Below are 19,816 nucleotides of genomic sequence, written 5' to 3'. Positions count from 1 at the left end.
CACTGGTAGCACCCCAAGAGGGAGGCAGGACGCTACTGGAAGTGCCCCGCCTCCCTCTTGGGACACTGGAAGTGAATATCACGGCGCTACGTGCCGCAGCGCCACGCTCTGTGGCACGTCACGCTGTGGTACTGCTGGCCTGCCTCCCCTTATTAAAGGGGAGGGGCCTAGTGCAGCGCGATCCGGGGCCCAGCTGGGCCACCAGGGATCGGCGTGCCGGCAAAAGAGCCCGGCACTCGAAATGTCGGACTCATGGAGTGCAGCCGGATCCCCACTGGGGGGCTGGGGACGGCAGACGGGGCAGGTATTGGCAGGTGGCCAGCAACAAAAATTGCCACCCGGCACCTACCCTTTAATTTATGCCGCCCCGGCCGCAGGTAGCCCCCCTGACCCTGTTGGACATAGCGTCCAGCGGTAAGTCGGGGGTGCTACCGCAGATCGTGGCCTGGGGCGCTAATGGTTACCACAGCCGTTAACTTCCTGCTGAATTTCGGGGGAGGCGTTGGCGGCGCCGCGCCTAAGCGCTAGTTGCTTTGCGCCCTGTTAGTGCCAACCGAATATCAAATCAACCGAATATTTCCCCCCAGAACACTTTGTTAACTACCAGTGCCAGGGCAGTTACAATAGTTGAGGAACTGTAAATAGATCCTTCCACTTAACCACTAAACTACTTTTTTCCTCCCTCCCCCAGAATTATTTGACTGGACACACAGATAATTAGTAAAAATGTTTATTACATGTAACATACAGAAAAACCTAACTTTAATGAACAGCAGAAATAATGTATACATTTGCCTCTCGTACAGAGTCTTAGCAAACTGACTCGCGAGCTTCCCATGTAACGTTAAAAGGCTTTACAAGAGCTACAGCATTCTCGGTGAGATAAGAAAAATCAATAAATGGTACACAGCTAGGAGACTAAGTCTTTCTGGTTATTGATTTTGGAAAATCACTTAATTTTATGTTCATCTTTCAAACTCTTGTTCCAGGCATGATTGTATATCAGTCTTTAATTTCAAAGAAATTGCCATTGCTGTCAGTTAATGGTTGTGAAGAATTAACTATAGAACGGTTCAGTCATAAATGTTTTTTTTATTTTGCAATTGTCATTGAATCTTGTACAACATATTACTGTGATATTGACTGCTGAGGAATACCTAGAACTAGACAAATGTAATATTCCAATTTTTGCAATAGGACAGATGATTAAATACTCCATGGGACATAATGGTCTCTGTTCTACGACCATCAGAATGTCATCTGTGAAAAGCATCTGGCCAGGCTCGATTAATGAACCTGTAAGTGTAGATAGATATTGGGAAGTGCGCTCACCTGCCATTTGGTGATCGAGGGGAAATTTTGCATAATATTTTCCAAGTAATTAAAAGCTTGCAGTCCAGTCCATGATGATGGGGAGTGGGGGGAGTGAGCTGAAAGGCGTACTCTAATCTTGTGTTTTCTTGTATCCTTCTGATATTACCCCTCGGCATTTGAACTTCAAGTATTTCCTATGTAACTACTGTATCCTAGTTTTGATTTGAGCTCCACTGTGCTTTTCCTTAGTTATGTATGTCCAAAGAAAGAACTTGTATTTATAGTGCACACCCTAAATGACCTAAAGCACTTTGCAATTAATGGATAACTTTTGAAGTGCAGTCTCTGTTCTATGGCTAACACAGCAAATTTGCACATCGCATGGTCCCAAAAACAGCAAATGAATGAAACACAAAAAGTAAAACTATATTCCTGGAGCTATGGCCGGCATCCTCCTCCCCCTCTTTCTACAGGGTTGTTTTTTTTTTATTATAAAAAGAGTTCACGATTGATGTGTGGGCATGTCTGCAACTGCGATCACCATGTTTTATCAAAAAAAATTGAAATATGATGTTCATATCAGACAGTGGGCTGACAAAATAAGAACATAACAAGAATTAAGAGCAGGAGTCGGCCATACGGCCCCTCGAGCCTGCTCCGCCATTCAATAAGATCATGGCTGATCTTCGACCTCAACTCCACTTTCCAACCCGATCTCCTCCATATCCCATGATTCCCCTGGAGTCCAACAATCTTACCTATCTCAGCCTTGAATATACTCAATAATTCAGCATCCTCAGCCCTTTGGGATAGAGAATTCCAAAGATACACAACCTTCTAAGTGAAGAAATTCCTCCTCATCTCAGTCTTAAATTTTTAAGTGCCATATTTATTCCAATGTGGGAGGACTCGTAAAAATCAACATTTCATTGTGCAGTACACACGTCTGCTGCATATATGGCAAATAAAATTGAATTGAATTGAATTAAATGGCCGACCCCTTATCCTGAGACTATGCCTCCTAGTTCTAGACTCTCCAGCCAGGGGAAAACAACCTCTCAGCATCAACCCTGCCAATCCCCCTCAGAATCTTTTATGTTTCAATGAGATCACCTCTCATTCTTCTAAACTCTAGTGAGTACAGGCTCAATCTATTCAATCTCTCCTCATAGGGCAACCTTGGGTGAGTGAATGGCCCATCAGAAGGAATTAAAATCTATGCACTTAATACGTGATGTGCTTTAAACTGGCGTGTATTTAACTAAAATATTAAACATTGAATTAAGGGCAAGGAACTGATATTCCAAAACAGTGTTTATGACCATTGTTCACCTGAGTGGCTTGTATCATTGGGAAAGGAATAGTCAGAGCAACACTGAAACAGACTAATCATTCACTGGTGCTTTATTCCAAAATGCCACTGCTCTTTGCTCACTTTTTTTGTTCTAGTTAGCGTAGCGAACACAGAAATGTCATCTTCCAAAGGTCAACCACCCCCATTATTTTATTGTATTAGCATAGCTGGGTTACCAATTTGGACATTTTGCCATGATGCAACAGCTGCATTCTTAGTCTATTTTTTTTTAGATTTTTTTAAACTGCAAGAAGTAGAGAGAGAGAGAGAGATTCCACCTTTTTCATAGTTTTCCAATTATCTTTTATTTATGTCCTTCACACTGTTCCTCTTACAATTTAGTATACCTATGTGTACATTTGGGAGACGGGAAAGAGGCCCTTAGATCTTAGTTGTTGACGAACAGCACCTACGTTTTCTGGACTTGGGTAAGTGGGCATGTCCCTATGTGAAGACTATGTGCACTTTACATTAGACAAGCAGAAAATCTACCTGTGTGGATTTCTCAGTAGTTTAGGTTGGAGTCTCTTGAGCACTGCGATATGGGTTGGATGCCTGGCTGACCGAAACCCTTGTCTAAAAAGTCAGGAGAACTAATCCCTGGGGCTTGTCAGTGCCACTCTTGAATGGCAGGATAATGGATTTATCAAAACTTCTTTTCCCCCCTGTGGGGAAGCACTGATTTAGTAACCAACTAATTGGGAATTGTAGGCTGAAACCTGTATTTTAGTATTATGTAGCCACCAGTCTGGAGCACCAATGTGTTACATCACTTACTCTGGTCATTTACTGAAGCACTACAGTAAACTCTTTTGTATCCGGCACCTATGGGACCAGGATGGTGCCAGTTGATGAAAAATTCTGGATAACAGAGAGGTATACCTACCAAGGTAATTTTTAACACAAACAAAAATAAAAACCACTGACTGACTTAGCCACCGAGGGAGACTTGGACTCGGCAAAACGAGTGCTGGGTGGATTCGGCAAGATTACCGGTTCTCTATTTTGCCGGTTATTAAAGTATTCCGGATCATTAAGCGCCGTTTAAACAAGAGTTTACTGTATTATGTTAATAAAAGCCGTTTTTAAAAGAACAAATTTACACTTTTTTTTCAAACTAATGAACTTCTAGGTCTGGCCACTCACTAAAACATTGCATGACAACTCCACTTTAATTAGGATAACCTGAAATTCGTTTTGTTTGTATTTTGCTGAGCCAGGCTATTGGTATTAGAAATTGCAGGTACAATACTGCCTTAGTCAGTTTACTTCCAGGATCCTAATTTTGACTCTTTAAAGTGTTTCACTATTTATAAAAAAAAAAAAAAAACCATGAATGTAGAGGTAGTATGAAACTTGCCCCAAACTTACAGATGTTCAAAAATAGAGGATGCTGGATTTTTTTCCCCCGAGATGAGGTTGCTCTGGATTATAAAGTGCATTTGCTTGTGTGCTAAACAGTTATAAATAAAAATGCAATTTGTGATTTTTTAAGCTTTTGAAATATTTGTGACAATATTTTTGCCACAGGAAATATATTAATGCTGAGTGCCTTCCGGGGAATAAATACTTGATTTGTCTGTTTACAGAGAAACAACGAGAGCTGGCTAGGAAGGGGTCTCTGAAGAATGGCAATGTCGGAAGCCCTGTCAATCAGCAGCCAAAAAAGAACAATGTGATGGCAAGGACAAGGTACATATGTTGCATTTATTTAACTTTTGAATATAATAGCCTATAGTTTTTAGAATGTTCCAGCATAGAAGATTCTGTTATGGTTCTATAGAACACTCTGTATTCCCACAATGATTTTGTATTTATACCTATATATATAAAGCGGCTCTTCTGTCTGTCCCGATGTCTGTCTGTCCATTCTCTATACGTTTGAAAGTTACAGAGCGTACCGACGCGCGCGTCACCTCAAAAGAAAGCTTACGATTCCGGACCGGTCATAGGTGTATTTACGTTTCGGCCGGACAAAAATCCCGCCCGCGGTATCCCAAAAACGTTCAGCGTTCCGCTCATTAGCATCTCATTAGCGACCGTGTGACGTCGAGGTCCACCAATCGGACGGCGGGTTCCTTCCTACAGTTGAGTGTCGAGTGACTCGACGATTGACCAATCCTACGCTTCGGTGACCTGACCGGTCGACCAATCGGTGCTTGTGTGGGCGGGCCTTGTCCTTCTGAACCGAGGTGAGTGGCCGCCATCTTGATTTTTCACAATTTTTTCCCCCACACTTTGTGTGTTAGGGAACTAAGGTAAATATTTTAATGATGTGTTAGGGAATTAAATAACAATTTGGGGGGGGGGGGGGGGGTGGAGAGCCTCGGGAAATCGCCGGGGGGGGGGTGGAGAGCCTCGGGAAATCGCGGGGGGGGGGGGGAGGGGAGAGAGCCTCGGGAAATCGCGGGGGGGGGGAGAGGGGAGAGAGCCTCGTGAAATCGCGGGGGGGGGAGAGGGGAGAGAGCCTCGGGAAATCGCGGGGGGGGGAGGGGAGAGAGCCTTGGGAAATCGCGGGGGGGGAGGGGAGAGAGCCTCGGGAAATCGCGGGGGGGGGAGAGGGGAGAGAGCCTCGGGAAATCGCGGGGGGGGGAGGGGAGAGAGCCTCGGGAAATCGCGGGGAGGGGAGAGAGCCTCGGGAAATCGCGGGGGGGGGAGAGGGGAGAGAGCCTCGGGAAATCGCGGGGGGGGGAGAGGGGAGAGAGCCTCGGGAAATCGCGGGGGGGGGAGAGGGGAGAGAGCCTCGGGAAATCGCGGGGGGGGGGAGAGGGGAGATAGCCTTGGGAAATCGCGGGGGGGGGAGAGGGGAGAGAGCCTCGGGAAATCGCGGGGGGGGGGAGAGGGGAGAGAGCCTCGGGAAATCGCGGGGGGGGGGAGAGGGGAGAGAGCCTCGGGAAATCGCGGGGGGGGGGAGGGGAGAGAGCCTCGGGAAATCGCGGGGGGGGGAGAGGGGAGAGAGCCTCGGGAAATCGCGGGGGGGGGGAGAGGGGAGAGAGCCTCGGGAAATCGCGGGGGGGGGGAGAGGGGAGATAGCCTTGGGAAATCGCGGGGGGGGAGGGGAGAGAGCCTCGGGAAATCGCGGGGGGGGGAGAGGGGAGAGAGCCTCGGGAAATCGCGGGGGGGGGAGGGGAGAGAGCCTCGGGAAATCGCGGGGAGGGGAGAGAGCCTCGGGAAATCGCGGGGGGGGGAGAGGGGAGAGAGCCTCGGGAAATCGCGGGGGGGGGAGAGGGGAGAGAGCCTCGGGAAATCGCGGGGGGGGGAGAGGGGAGAGAGCCTCGGGAAATCGCGGGGGGGGGGAGAGGGGAGATAGCCTTGGGAAATCGCGGGGGGGGGAGAGGGGAGAGAGCCTCGGGAAATCGCGGGGGGGGGGAGAGGGGAGAGAGCCTCGGGAAATCGCGGGGGGGGGGAGAGGGGAGAGAGCCTCGGGAAATCGCGGGGGGGGGGAGGGGAGAGAGCCTCGGGAAATCGCGGGGGGGGGAGAGGGGAGAGAGCCTCGGGAAATCGCGGGGGGGGGGAGAGGGGAGAGAGCCTCGGGAAATCGCGGGGGGGGGGGAGAGGGGAGATAGCCTTGGGAAATCGCGGGGGGGGAGGGGAGAGAGCCTCGGGAAATCGCGGGGGGGGGAGAGGGGAGAGAGCCTCGGGAAATCGCGGGGGGGGGAGAGGGGAGATAGCCTCGGGAAATCGCGGGGGGGGAGGGGAGAGAGCCTCGGGAAATCGCGGGGGGGGAGGGGAGAGAGCCTCGGGAAATCGCGGGGGGGGGAGAGGGGAGAGAGCCTCGGGAAATCGCGGGGGGGGGAGAGGGGAGAGAGCCTCGGGAAATCGCGGGGGGGGGGGAGAGGGGAGAGAGCCTCGGGAAATCGCGGGGGGGGGGGAGAGGGGAGATAGCCTTGGGAAATCGCGGGGGGGGAGGGGAGAGAGCCTCGGGAAATCGCGGGGGGGGGAGAGGGGAGAGAGCCTCGGGAAATCGCGGGGGGGGGAGAGGGGAGATAGCCTCGGGAAATCGCGGGGGGGGAGGGGAGAGAGCCTCGGGAAATCGCGGGGGGGGAGGGGAGAGAGCCTCGGGAAATCGCGGGGGGGGAGGGGAGAGAGCCTCGGGAAATCGCGGGGGGGAGGGGAGAGAGCCTCGGGAAATCGCGGGGGGGGAGAGGGGAGAGAGCCTCGGGAAATCGCGGGGGGGGGGGAAGAGAGCCTCGGGAAATCGCGGGGGGGGGGAAGAGAGCCTCGGGAAATCGGGGGGGGGGGAAGAGAGCCTCGGGAAATCGGGGGGGGGAAGAGAGCCTCGGGAAATCGGGGGGGGGGGGAAGAGAGCCTCGGGAAATCGGGGGGGGGGGGGGAAGAGAGCCTCGGGAAATCGGGGGGGGGGGGGGAAGAGAGCCTCGGGAAATCGGCGGGGGGGGGGGAAGAGGGGAGAGAGCCTCGGGAAATCGCGGGGGGGGGAGAGGGGAGAGAGCCTCGGGAAATCGCGGGGGGGGGAGAGGGGAGATAGCCTCGGGAAATCGCGGGGGGGGAGGGGAGAGAGCCTCGGGAAATCGCGGGGGGGGAGGGGAGAGAGCCTCGGGAAATCGCGGGGGGGGAGGGGAGAGAGCCTCGGGAAATCGCGGGGGGGGGGAGAGGGGAGAGAGCCTCGGGAAATCGCGGGGGGGGGGAAGAGAGCCTCGGGAAATCGCGGGGGGGGGGGAAGAGAGCCTCGGGAAATCGGGGGGGGGGGAAGAGAGCCTCGGGAAATCGGGGGGGGGAAGAGAGCCTCGGGAAATCGGGGGGGGGGGAAGAGAGCCTCGGGAAATCGGGGGGGGGGGAAGAGAGCCTCGGGAAATCGGGGGGGGGGGGGGGGGAGAGAGCCTCGGGAAATCGGGGGGGGGGAAGAGAGCCTCGGGAAATCGGGGGGGGGGGGGCAAGAGAGCCTCGGGAAATCGGGGGGGGGGAAAGAGAGCCTCGGGAAATCGGGGGGGGGAAGAGAGCCTCGGGAAATCGCGGGGGGGGGGGGAAGAGGGGAGAGAGCCTCGGGAAATCGCGGGGGGGGGGTGGAGAGGGGAGAGAGCCTCGGGAAATCGCCGGGGTGGGGGGGGGGGAAGAGAGCCTCGGGAAATCGGGGGGGGGGGAGGTAAGAGAGCCTCGGGAAATCGCGGGGGAGGGGAGAGAGCCTCGGGAAATCGCGGGGGGGGGAGGGGAGAGAGCCTCGGGAAATCGCGGGGGGGGGGGAGGGGAGAGAGCCTCGGGAAATCGCGGGGGGGGGAGGGGGGGAGAGCCTCGGGAAATCGCGGGGGGGGAGGGGGGAGAGCCTCGGGAAATCGCGGGGGGTGGGGAGAGAGCCTCGGGGAAATCGCGGGGGGTGGCGAGCCTCGGGAAATCGCGGGGGGCTCGCGCTGCCCGCCCGCCCACAGCGGCCGTCCATCAGCCGCGCGATACGCGGGGGACCTCCGCTCCGGACCTCAGGCGCTAGGCAGGGGGAGGGGCCGGAGAGAGGGGAGGGTAGGTGTGGGGGAGGGTAGGTGTGGGGGTGGGGGAGGGGGAGGGGGTGGGGGAGGGTAGGTGTGGGGGTGGGGGAGGGAGGGAGACGGGAGGGAGAGGAGGGGAGGGAGAGAGGGGAGGGAGGGATAGGACAGGGAGAGGACATGACAGGGAGAGGGGGGACACCCAGGGGCAGGGAGACCAAGCGCCCCAAAATTGCCCTCGCAACGCGGGGCTCCCCAGCTAGTTGGATTATAGTGCAGACTATTTGAGAGATGCTATTTTCATACTTGATGGTTGTCGACCAGATTTTGGTAAAGCATACTGGTGGATATCACCCAATATTGCATATTATCATTTGACGTTTAATCCAAGGGGGCTGAATTTTTGGGGGGCTTTTCCTGCTCCACCACTGTAGCTTTGGAAGCTCACTGCCAATTCATATTCAAAAATGAAGACATTTGTATTGTATCGCGGAAATGTTTACTGTAATCCATAAAACTATACATCTATATCAGTGGTTCTCAAACTTTTTTGGTTGAAGGACCCTTTTTCAAATCGATCAGTAATCACCGCCCCCATCCAAATTATAATACTATATAATACTCATAATATGAAAGTGTGCATGTAAAGAGTGTTTTAATAATGCTTTTAAGAAAACAAATATTTACTTAGTTATCAGTGAGATGGGTGTGCCTGCTTCTCACTGTCTATCCTTGGTGTGATGTTTGACAATTTACTTAAAGCTATGCCTGCTGTTCACTTTCCTACTAGTTACATTAATTTTAAGTACTGTCCTAAAAACTACTACTCTACTAATTTTAATTATGAACCTTTTTTAAATATACAGGAAACTTTGGTTTATCCGGAGGTTGTATGTCCGGAAACCTCGATCTAACAGCAGAAATCAGCAGCCGTTTTGGTTAGGTTTTTTTTCTTCTAGCATTTTTTTAACAGTCAGGATCTGGAAAGCGTCTCTGTGGCTTAGCAACAGCTTCAGAGACGCTTCCAAGGTACGGGCCGAGTGTTTACAAGCTGTTGCTAAGCAACAGTTGTTTGTTGTCAGATATGGAGATGAAAACCTCCGTATCCTTCAACATTAGCGCTGGTCTATCCGGAAGTTTTGATAGATCGGCAGCAGCTCGGTCCCGTCGGTGCCGGATATCGCGAAGTTTCCTGTAATTTGAAATTGGAAAAGCTTCAATTTTAATTCAATGCTAAAGAAGTGAAATTAAAAAGAACTCGAGGCGAGTCTAGAAACTGTGCGATACAAACAGAAAACTGGAAAGAAACACACAGCCCGAGAGTAGCCTCTTCTTTCCCAGGCTTACTCTTATGTTCCGGGATTAGATTCTAACTAATCGAAAGGGTCCTGAACTCCCGTCAAAGAAACCAGCATTCAAACTACAGGAAACTTTGTGCTATCCGGCACCGACAGGACCGAGCTGTTGCCGTCCCCTCAAAACTGCCGGGCATTCCAGCGCTAATGTTGAAAGATACAGAAGCTTCTGAGCTCCGTATCTGTCAACAAACCCTGTTGCTTAGCAACAGTTTCTAAACAGTCCAAGCGTCTCTGTAACTTAGCAACAGCTTCAGCAGACCTTGCAGAGCTTGACTGTTGAGGAAAAAAGCAATGAGAAAAAAAACCTAACGAAAATGGCACCTGATTTTTGCCGGTGGCTCGAGCATTCCGGACAGTTAGCCTCTGGATAAAACACAGTTTCCTGTATCTAAATCCAAAACAGACAATAATTGAATCCGGCCCTTTTATTACTAAATTAATTAATCACCTCCGAATATCTTCATATAGTTATATTTATGTACTGGGATGTACTCAAAAATTATTCACGAAACCAAAAGTGGCAACATTTTTGAAATTGTTGATTCTTCACTAATTTTTAATTATTCACTAACTAGAGGGAGATATGTGCGAGCAATTGAGATAGGGAACTGAAAACACACATGGGCAGATCTAAAACAGGATAACTTATCGTTAAATTAACAAGATCTCTCTGACTCCCTTCAGACAGTAACGAGTTCTTTCGCAGATACTGTGGGTGGCTTTGAAAAGAGCCTTTGGTTATTAGATTCATTTTTGGGCGCTCGCAGCGCAGGTTTTCTTCGGCAGCACCTCGCCCTGAGCAACGTTTACCCACCCATGCAACTTGTTGAGCTCCTCATTGTTGCGGATGGCCAGCAGCGGGTGTTTGGGGATGATGTGGGTGATTTTGTTGTCGCGGATGGGGGTCTGGAGACGCCAGTTTGAGAACCACTGATCTGTATAACATACTAAAAATCTTGTACATACATACAGTTCCTGTCTACAAAACGTTACTTAAGGTTGTTACATTTTCATCTCAATTTTGTATCCGCTTTTCCATTTATAAATTTTTGTGTCTTCATTTATACTTAGCTTGCATTGGCAGTTTCCATCAGCTGCACTTGCACCCTCCCCTAGTGGTAATGCTGCAGCTCTTCAATTTTGTCTCCTAGCTCCCCAACATGTACTGTAAGAAACCTCCACATTCGTTGATCTAATTGAATGGCGGAATAGGCTCAAGGAACTGCATGGCCTACTCCTGTTCCTATGTTCTAGCCGCTCCCCTTTGTTTTTCAAAATGACGTAAATGTTATTTAACTGTAAATAGTAAATTAAAGTGCATTACATAAAAATAAGGATAGACTGTAAAATGGAAACTGAAACATGCCTGGTGCCTTGGAAACTGAATTAAGCTGCTGCAAGTTTCGGATTTTGCCTTGCATATTTTTTCAGGTAAATCTCGTAAGTGGAATCGGCGTCTTGCGTTTAGAGATGTGTCTGTATTGCCCAGTATCTAATTGTACAAGGGTGTAATAGTGTTATTCCCTTGTGATTTGAACTGGATGTTTGTGCCTTTTGCATGTGTTACTTCGATCTGTCAGAAATTGTGGGGAACCAAGGGGCTAATGAGGAACTTAAAGTATTTAAGATCAGTAGAGAAAAAGTACTTGAGAAACGAATGGGATTAAAAGCTGACAGAACCCTGGATCTGATGGCCTATATCCTAGGGTTTTGAAAGAGGTGGCGACACAGATAGTGGATGCATTGGTTGTGATCTTCCAAAATTCCCTAGATTCCAGAATGGTCCCAACGGATTGGAAGGTAGCAAATGTAATTCTGCTATTCAAGAAAGATGGGTGAGGGAAAACCGAACTGCAGGCCAGTTAGCCGGACATCAGTCGTTGGGGAAAATGCTGGAATTTATTATTAGGGACGTGGTAACAGGGCATTTAGAGAATCATAAGATGATTAGACAAAGTCAGCATAGTTTTATGAAAGGGAAATCATGTTTGACAAATCTATTAAGAGTTTTTTGAGGATGTAACTAGCAGGGTAGATAAAGAGGAACCAGTGGATGTGGTATATTTGAATTTCCAAAAGGCATTCGATAAGGTGCCACATAAAAGGTTGTATGCAATATAAGATCTCACGGGGTTGGGGTAATGTATTGGCATGGCTAGAGGATTGGTTAACAAATAGAAAACAGAGTCGGGATAAATGGGTCATTTATAACTAGTGGGGTGCCACAAGGGTCAGTGCTTGGGCCTCAGCTATTTACAATCTATATTAATGACTTGGATGAAGGGACCGAGTGTAATGTATCCAAGTTTGCTGACGATACAAAGCTAGGTGGGAAAGTAAGCTGTGAGGAGGACACACAGTGCCTACAAAGGGATATAGACAAGTTAGGTGAGTGGGCAATAAAGTGGCAGATGGAGTATAATATGGGGAAATGTGAAGTTATTTAATTTGGTAGGAAGAATAGAAAAACAATATTTTTTAAATGGTGAGAAACTGTTAAATGTTGGTGTTCAGAGAGATGTAGGTGCCCTCGTACAGGAAGCACAGAGTTAGCATGCAGGTACAGCAACCAATTAGGAAGGCAAACGGCATGTTGGCCTTTATTGCAACAGGGTTGGAGTGCAAGAGTAAGGCAGTCTTGCTACAATTGTACAGTGCTTTGATGAGACCACACCTGGAGTACGGTGCACAGTTTTGGTCGTCTTATCTGAGAAAGGATATGCTTGCCTTAGAGGTGGTGCAGCAAAGGTTCACCTGGGATAAGAGGGTTATCCTATAAGGAGAGATTGAGAAGAAGAATGAGAGGTGATTTCATTGAAACATATAAGATCTGAGGGGGATTGACAGGGTAGATGCTGAAAGGTTGTTTCCCCTGGCAGGAGAGTCTGGAACTAGGGGGTATCGTCTCTGGATAAGGGGTTGGCCATTTAAGACCGAGATGAGGAGGAATTTCTTCACTCAGAGATTTGTGAATCTTTGGAATTCTCTGCCCCAGAGGGCTGTGGATGCTGAGTCGTTGAGTATATTCAAGGCTGAGATAGATAGATTGTTGGACTCTAGGGGAATCATGGGATGTGGAGATTGGGCAGGAAAGTGGAGTTGAGGTCAAAGATCAGCCATGATATTGAATGGCAGAGCAGGCTCTAGGGGCCGTATGGCCTACTCCTCCTATTTCTTATCTTCTGGACAAAGCTGCTTGGCGAGGCCAGATACATGCCATTAAGCTGTTTTATTTCACAGCAAGTGGGAACAAGTGGATCAGACTTGTTTCTTTCAATCGGTACAAATTTGCGTAATAATACAAAATAATGAATACACCACACTTCCCACATTAGTTCACTTGACTATCTTTTTGCTATCACTAGCTAATCTCTTGCATTCTTCTTCTGGGCCTTTCCAAAGCTTGCCCTCACAGCCTTCTGTTTTTAAAAACTGATTGCCTGAGTCTCTGTCTTTTTTTTCCACCTTGTGTTCACAACACAGCCAAAACCTACCCAATACAATCAATTTGAAGTGTTTAGCGATTGCTAAAACAGGCTCATATATTGCTTATTATTTACAATCTATGCGGAAACCACATCAAAGCTTAGCTCAATGGTATTTTAACCACCTATCCTCTTGATGCCTTTTTTAAACTTGTGTGAATACATTTTGTTTTAATTTTTTCTGTGGAAAAATAGTCACCAAAATCTTGAAATTCAACACCTCTCTTGCCATGCTTTGCCTGAACACTATGCTTGGTCTTGACTCATAGAAACATAGAAGATAGGAGCAGGAGTAGGCCATTCGGCCCCTCGAGCCTGCTCTACCATTCAGTGAGATCATGGCTGATCATCCAAACTCAGTACCCTGTCCCTGCCTTCCCCATATCCCTTGATCCCTTTAGCCTCAAGAAATATATCTAACTCCTTCTTGAATATATTTAATGAATTGGCCTCAACTGCCTTCTGTGGTAGAGAATTCCACAGGTTCACCACTCTCTGGGTGAAGAAATTCCTCCTCATCTCTGTCCTAAATGGCTTACCCCTTATCTTTAGACTGTGATTCCTTGTTCTGGACTCCACTGCCATCGGGAACATCCTTCCTGCATCTAGTCTGTCTAGTCCTGTTAGAATTTTATAAGTTTCAATGAGATCCCCTCTCATTCTTCTAAACTCCAGCGAGTATAAGCCCAATCTCTCTTCATACATCATTCCTGATATCCCTGGTATCAGTCTGGTGAATCTTTGCTGCACTCCCTCCATGGCAAGAGCATCCTTCCTCAGGTAAGGCGACCAAAACTGCACACACTACTCAAGGTGTGGTCTCACCAAGGCCCTGTACAACTGCAGCAAGACATCCTTGCTCCTGTACTTGAATTTTCTAGCTACGAAGGCCAACATACCATTTGCCTTCTTAACCGCCTGCTGCACCTGCATGCTTACCTTCAGCGACTGGTGCACAAGGACTGCCAGGTCTCATTGCACTTTCCCTTCTCCCAATCTATTGCCGTTCAGATAATAATCTACCTTCCTGTTTTTGCCACCAAAGTGAATAACATCGCATTTATCCACATTATACGGCATCTGCCATACATCTGCCCAATCACCCAACCTGTCCAAATCATACTGGAGTTTCTCGGCACCCTCCTCACAGCACACGCCCACCCAGCTTTGTGTCGTCTGCAAACTTGGAGATATTACATCTAGTTCCCTCGTCTAGATCATTAATATATATTGTGAATAGCTGGGGTCCTAGCACCGATCCCTGCGGTACCCTACTAGTCACTGCCTGCCACTCGGAAAAAGAGCCGTTTATTCCAACTCGTTGCTTCCTGCCTGCCAGCCAGTTCTCTATCCATGTCAGTACCTTGCCCCCAATCCCATGTGCTTTAACTTTACACGCTAATCTCTTATGCGGGACCTTCTCGAAAGCCTTCTGAAAGTCCAAATACACCACATCCACTGGTTTTCCCTTATCTATTCTACCAGTTACATCCTCAAAAAATTCCAGTAGATTAGTCAAGCACGATTTACCTTTTGTAAATCCATGTTGACTTTGTCCAATCCTGTCACTGTTTTCCAAGTGCTCTGCTATTACATCTTTTATAATGGACTCTAGCATTTTCCCCACTACTGATGTCATGCTTACCGGTCTATAATTCCCCGTTTTCTCTCTCCCACCTTTTTTGAATAGTGGGGTAACATTAGCTACCCTCCAATCCATGGGAACTGTTCCAGAATCTATAGAATTTTGGAAGATGACCAGCAATGCATCTACTATTTCTAGGGCCACTTCCTTAAGTACCCTAGGATGTAGATTATCAGGCCCTGGGGATTTATCGGCCTTCAATCCCATCAATTTTCTTAACACCATTTCCCTACAAATACTAATTTCATTCAGTTTCTCCCTCTCATTAGACCCTATGTTCCCTGACATCTCCTGGGTGGTTATTTGTGTCTTCCCTTGTGGAGACAGAACTAAAGTATGCATTTAATTGGTCTGCCATTTCTTTATTCCCCATTATAAATTCCCCTGATTCTGACTGCAAGGGAGCTACGCTTGACTTCACCAATCTTTTTCTCTTCACATATCTTTAGAAGCTTTAACAGTCAGTTTTTATGTTCCCTGCAAGCTTACCCTCGTACTCTATCTTCCCTCTCTTAATTAATCCCTTTGTCCTCCTTTGCTGAATCCTAAACTGCTCCCAATCCTCAGGTTTGCTGCTTTTTCTGGCCAATTGTCCTCTCCTTGGATCTTATGCTATCCCTAATTTCCCTTGTTAGCCACGGTTGAGTCACCTTTTTTGTTTTATTTTTATGCCAAACAGGGATGAACAAATTCTGTAGTTCATCCATGCGATCTTTAAATGTTTGCCATTGCCTATCCACCGTCAACCCTTTAAGTAACATTCCCAAATCCATCCTACCCAACTCGCGCCTCATACCATGGTAGTTTCCTTTTATTTAAATTCAGGACCCTAGTCTCTGAGTCAAATACTTCACTCTCCATCTTAATGAAGAATTCGATCATATTATGATCGCTCCGCCCCAAGGGGCCTCGCACAACAAGATTGCTAATTAATCCTTTCTCATTACATAATACCCAGTCTAAGATGGCCTGATCTCCAGTTGGTTCCTTGACATATTGGTCCAGGAAACCATCCCGTATACACTCCAGGAATTCCTCCTCCACAGTATTGTTACTAATTTGGTTAGCCAAATCTATATGTAGATTAAAGTCACCCATGATGACTGCTGTGCCCTTATTGCACACTTCTCTACTTTCCCTTTTAATGCCATCCCCAACCTCCGCATTACTGTTTGGAGGTCTATATACCACTCCCACTAAGGTTTTCTGCCCCTTGGTATTTCTCAGTTCTACCCATACCAATTCCACATCATCAGAGCTAATATCCTTCCTTACAATTGTGTTAATCCCTTCTTTAACCAGCAATGCTACACCCCCTCCTTTTCCTTTTTGCCTGACTTTCCTGAATATTGAATACCCCTGGATGTTGAGTTCCCAGCCTTGGTCACCCTGGAGCCATGTTTCCGTAATCACAATCATATCATATCCATTTACATCTATTTGTGCAGCTAATTCATCCACCTTATTACGAATGCTCCTCGCATTAAGACACAAAGCCTTCAGGCTTGTTTTTTTAACACTCTTAGACCTTTTAGAACTATTGTGTACTGCAGCCATGTTTGATTTAAACCCTTGACTTCTCTGCCTGCCACTTTTTTGTTTTACTTTTCTCCTTCCTGTCTTTTGCTTCTATCCTTGTTTCCCATTCCTTTGTCTCCCTGCGCAGGTTCCCAACCCCCTGCCATTTTAGTTTAAATGCTCCCCAACAGCACTAGCAAACACTCCCCTTAGGATATCGGTCCCAGTCCTGCCCAGGTGCAAACCGTCCAGTCTGTACTGGTCCCACCTCCCCCAGAACCGGTTCCAATGTCCCAGGAATTTGAATCCCTCCCCCTTTCACCATTCCTCTAGCCACGTATTCATCTGAAATATCCTTCTATTTCTACTCTGACTAGCACGTGGCACTGGTAGCAATCCTGAGATTACTACCTTTTGAGGTCCTATTTTTGAATTTACCTCCTAACTCCCTATATTCAGCTTTTAGGACCTCATCCCGGTTTTTACCTATATCATTGGTACCTATATGCACCATGACAACTGGCTGCTCACCCTCCCCCTCCAGAATGCTCTGCAGCTGCTCCGAGACATCCTTGACCCTTGCACCAGGGAGGCAACATACCATCCTGGCGTCCCGTTTGCGGCCGCAGAAACACCTATCCCCCTTACAATAGAATCCCCTATTACTATAGCTCTCCCACACTTTTTCCTCCTGTCCTGTGCAGTAGAACCACCCATGGTGCCAGGAAGTTGGCTGCTGCTGTCTTCCACCGGAGCCACCGCCCCCACCCCCCCCCCCCCAAACAATATCCAAAGCGGTATACCTGTTTGAGAGGGGGATGGCCACAGGGGACCCCTGCCTGCGCCTACTACTGTGCCTGGCGGTCACCCATTCCCTTCCTGCCTGTGCAGCCTTTACCTGCAGTGTGACCAACTGATTAAACGTGATATCCACGACGTCCTGAGCATCGTGAATGCTGCAGTATGTATCCATTCGCAGCTCCAGCGCCGCAATGCGGTCTGCCAGTAGCTGCAGCTAGATCCACTTCCCGCACACGTGGTCGTCAGAGACACAGGAAGTGTCCCTGATTTCCCACATAGTGCAGGAGGAGCATACCATGGCACCGAGCTGTCTTGCCATGACTTACCCTTCAATTAATTTAAATTAACGTCAATCAAATCAATACCACCTATTACACTACAATTAAATTATATACTCAAGGGCCCTTGGTTACTAGCACTAGAAACTATAACCACAAAAAAATTAAGACCGTCTAAACTTTATAAACTACTAGCTGGGGGAGCCCGGCGGTGCCGAGGCTTTCTCGAGGGCATGTTGTTGTTGAAGAGAGAGAGGGAGCGACTGGGGGGGAAGAGAGAGAGAGGGAAGGAGAGAGAGAGAGAGAGAGGGAAGGAGAGAGAGGGGGGAAGGAGAGAGAGAGAGCGAGGGGGGGGGAAGGAGAGAGAGATGGAAGGAGAGAGATGGAAGGAGAGAGAGAGAGATGGAAGGAGAGAGAGAGAGATGGGGAAAGAGAGAGAGAGATGGGGAAGGAGAGAGAGAGAGATGGGGAAGGAGAGAGAGAGAGATGGGGAAGGAGAGAGAGAGAGATGGGGAAGGAGAGAGAGAGAGAGATGGGGAAGGAGAGAGAGAGAGAGATGGGGAAGGAGAGAGAGAGAGATGGGGAAGGAGAGAGAGAGAGATGGGGAAGGAGAGAGAGAGAGATGGGGAAGGAGAGAGAGAGAGATGGGGAAGGAGAGAGAGAGAGATGGGGAAGGAGAGAGAGAGAGAGAGAGATGGGGAAGGAGAGAGAGAGAGAGAGAGATGGGGAAGGAGAGAGAGAGAGAGAGAGATGGGGAAGGAGAGAGAGAGAGAGAGATGGGGAAGGAGAGAGAGATGGGGAAGGAGAGAGAGAGATGGGGAAGGAGAGAGAGAGATGGGGAAGGAGAGAGAGAGGAGAGATGGGGAAGGAGAGAGAGAGGAGAGATGGGGAAGGAGAGAGAGAGAGATGGGGAAGGAGAGAGAGAGAGAGAGATGGGGAAGGAGAGAGAGAGATGGGGAAGGAGAGAGAGAGAGAGATGGGGAAGGAGAGAGAGAGATGGGGAAGGAGAGAGAGAGAGAGAGATGGGGAAGGAGCGAGAGAGAGAGATGGGGAAGGAGCGAGAGAGAGAGATGGGGAAGGAGCGAGAGAGAGAGATGGGGAAGGAGCGAGAGAGAGAGATGGGGAAGGAGCGAGAGAGAGAGATGGGGAAGGAGCGAGAGAGAGATGGGGAAGGAGCGAGAGAGAGATGGGGAAGGAGAGAGAGAGAGATGGGGAAGGAGAGAGAGAGAGATGGGGAAGGAGAGAGAGAGAGATGGGGAAGGAGAGAGAGAGAGATGGGGAAGGAGAGAGAGAGAGAGATGGGGAAGGAGAGAGAGAGAGATGGGGAAGGAGAGAGAGAGAGATGGGGAAGGAGAGAGAGAGAGATGGGGAAGGAGAGAGAGAGATGGGGAAGGAGAGAGAGAGATGGGGAAGGAGAGAGAGAGAGATGGGAAGGAGAGAGAGAGAGATGGGGAAGGAGAGAGAGAGAGAGAGATGGGGAAGGAGAGAGAGAGAGAGAGATGGGGAAGGAGAGAGAGAGAGAGAGAGATGGGGAAGGAGAGAGAGAGAGAGAGAGATGGGGAAGGAGAGAGAGAGAGAGAGATGGGGAAGGAGAGAGAGAGAGAGAGATGGGGAAGGAGAGAGAGAGAGAGATGGGGAAGGAGAGAGAGAGAGAGATGGGGAAGGAGAGAGAGAGAGAGATGGGGAAGGAGAGAGAGAGAGAGATGGGGAAGGAGAGAGAGAGAGATGGGGAAGGAGAGAGAGAGATGGGGAAGGAGAGAGAGAGATGGGGAAGGAGAGAGAGAGAGATGGGGAAGGAGAGAGAGAGAGAGAGAGATGGGGAAGGAGAGAGAGAGATGGGGAAGGAGAGAGAGAGATGGGGAAGGAGAGAGAGAGATGGGGAAGGAGAGAGAGAGATGGGGAAGGAGAGAGAGAGATGGGGAAGGAGAGAGAGAGATGGGGAAGGAGAGAGAGATGGGGAAGGAGAGAGAGAGATGGGGAAGGAGAGAGAGAGAGAGATGGGGAAGGAGAGAGAGAGAGAGATGGGGAAGGAGAGAGAGAGAGATGGGGAAGGAGAGAGAGAGAGATGGGGAAGGAGAGAGAGAGAGAGATGGGGAAGGAGAGAGAGATGGGGAAGGAGAGAGAGAGAGAGATGGGGAAGGAGAGAGAGAGATGGGGAAGGAGAGAGAGATGGGGAAGGAGCGAGAGAGAGAGATGGGGAAGGAGCGAGAGAGAGAGATGGGGAAGGAGCGAGAGAGAGAGATGGGGAAGGAGCGAGAGAGAGAGATGGGGAAGGAGCGAGAGAGAGAGATGGGGAAGGAGCGAGAGAGAGAGATGGGGAAGGAGCGAGAGAGAGAGATGGGGAAGGAGCGAGAGAGAGAGAGAGAGAAGGAGCGAGAGAGAGAGAGAGAGATGGGGAAGGAGCGAGAGAGAGAGAGAGAGATGGGGAAGGAGCGAGAGAGAGAGAGAGAGATGGGGAAGGAGCGAGAGAGAGAGAGAGAGATGGGGAAGGAGAGAGAGAGATGGGGAAGGAGAGAGAGAGATGGGGAAGGAGAGAGAGATGGGGAAGGAGAGAGAGAGATGGGGAAGGAGAGAGAGAGAGAGATGGGGAAGGAGAGAGAGAGAGAGATGGGGAAGGAGAGAGAGAGAGAT

General features: G+C 49.2%; 1 protein-coding gene across 2 annotated transcripts in view; it reads left to right on the top strand.

Moving 5' to 3' along the window:
• The window catches only part of fam219aa (family with sequence similarity 219 member Aa), an 87,711-nt gene that overhangs the window by 29,322 nt on the left and 38,573 nt on the right, over nt 1-19,816 (top strand). For both annotated transcript variants that reach the window (XM_085974002.1, XM_085973995.1), the window contains exon 3: nt 4,258-4,360. In XM_085974002.1, the coding sequence (XP_085830128.1) occupies nt 4,258-4,360 (103 nt within the window). The remainder of the gene's footprint in view (nt 1-4,257; nt 4,361-19,816) is intronic.

The sequence above is a fragment of the Somniosus microcephalus genome, chromosome 2, assembly GCF_052327205.1.
Source record: "Somniosus microcephalus isolate GS21.2 chromosome 2, FLI_Smic_1.0, whole genome shotgun sequence".
NCBI lineage: Eukaryota > Metazoa > Chordata > Chondrichthyes > Squaliformes > Somniosidae > Somniosus > Somniosus microcephalus.
The sequence above is the reverse complement of the archived record's forward strand: the minus strand, read 5'-3'. Positions and strand labels throughout refer to the sequence as shown.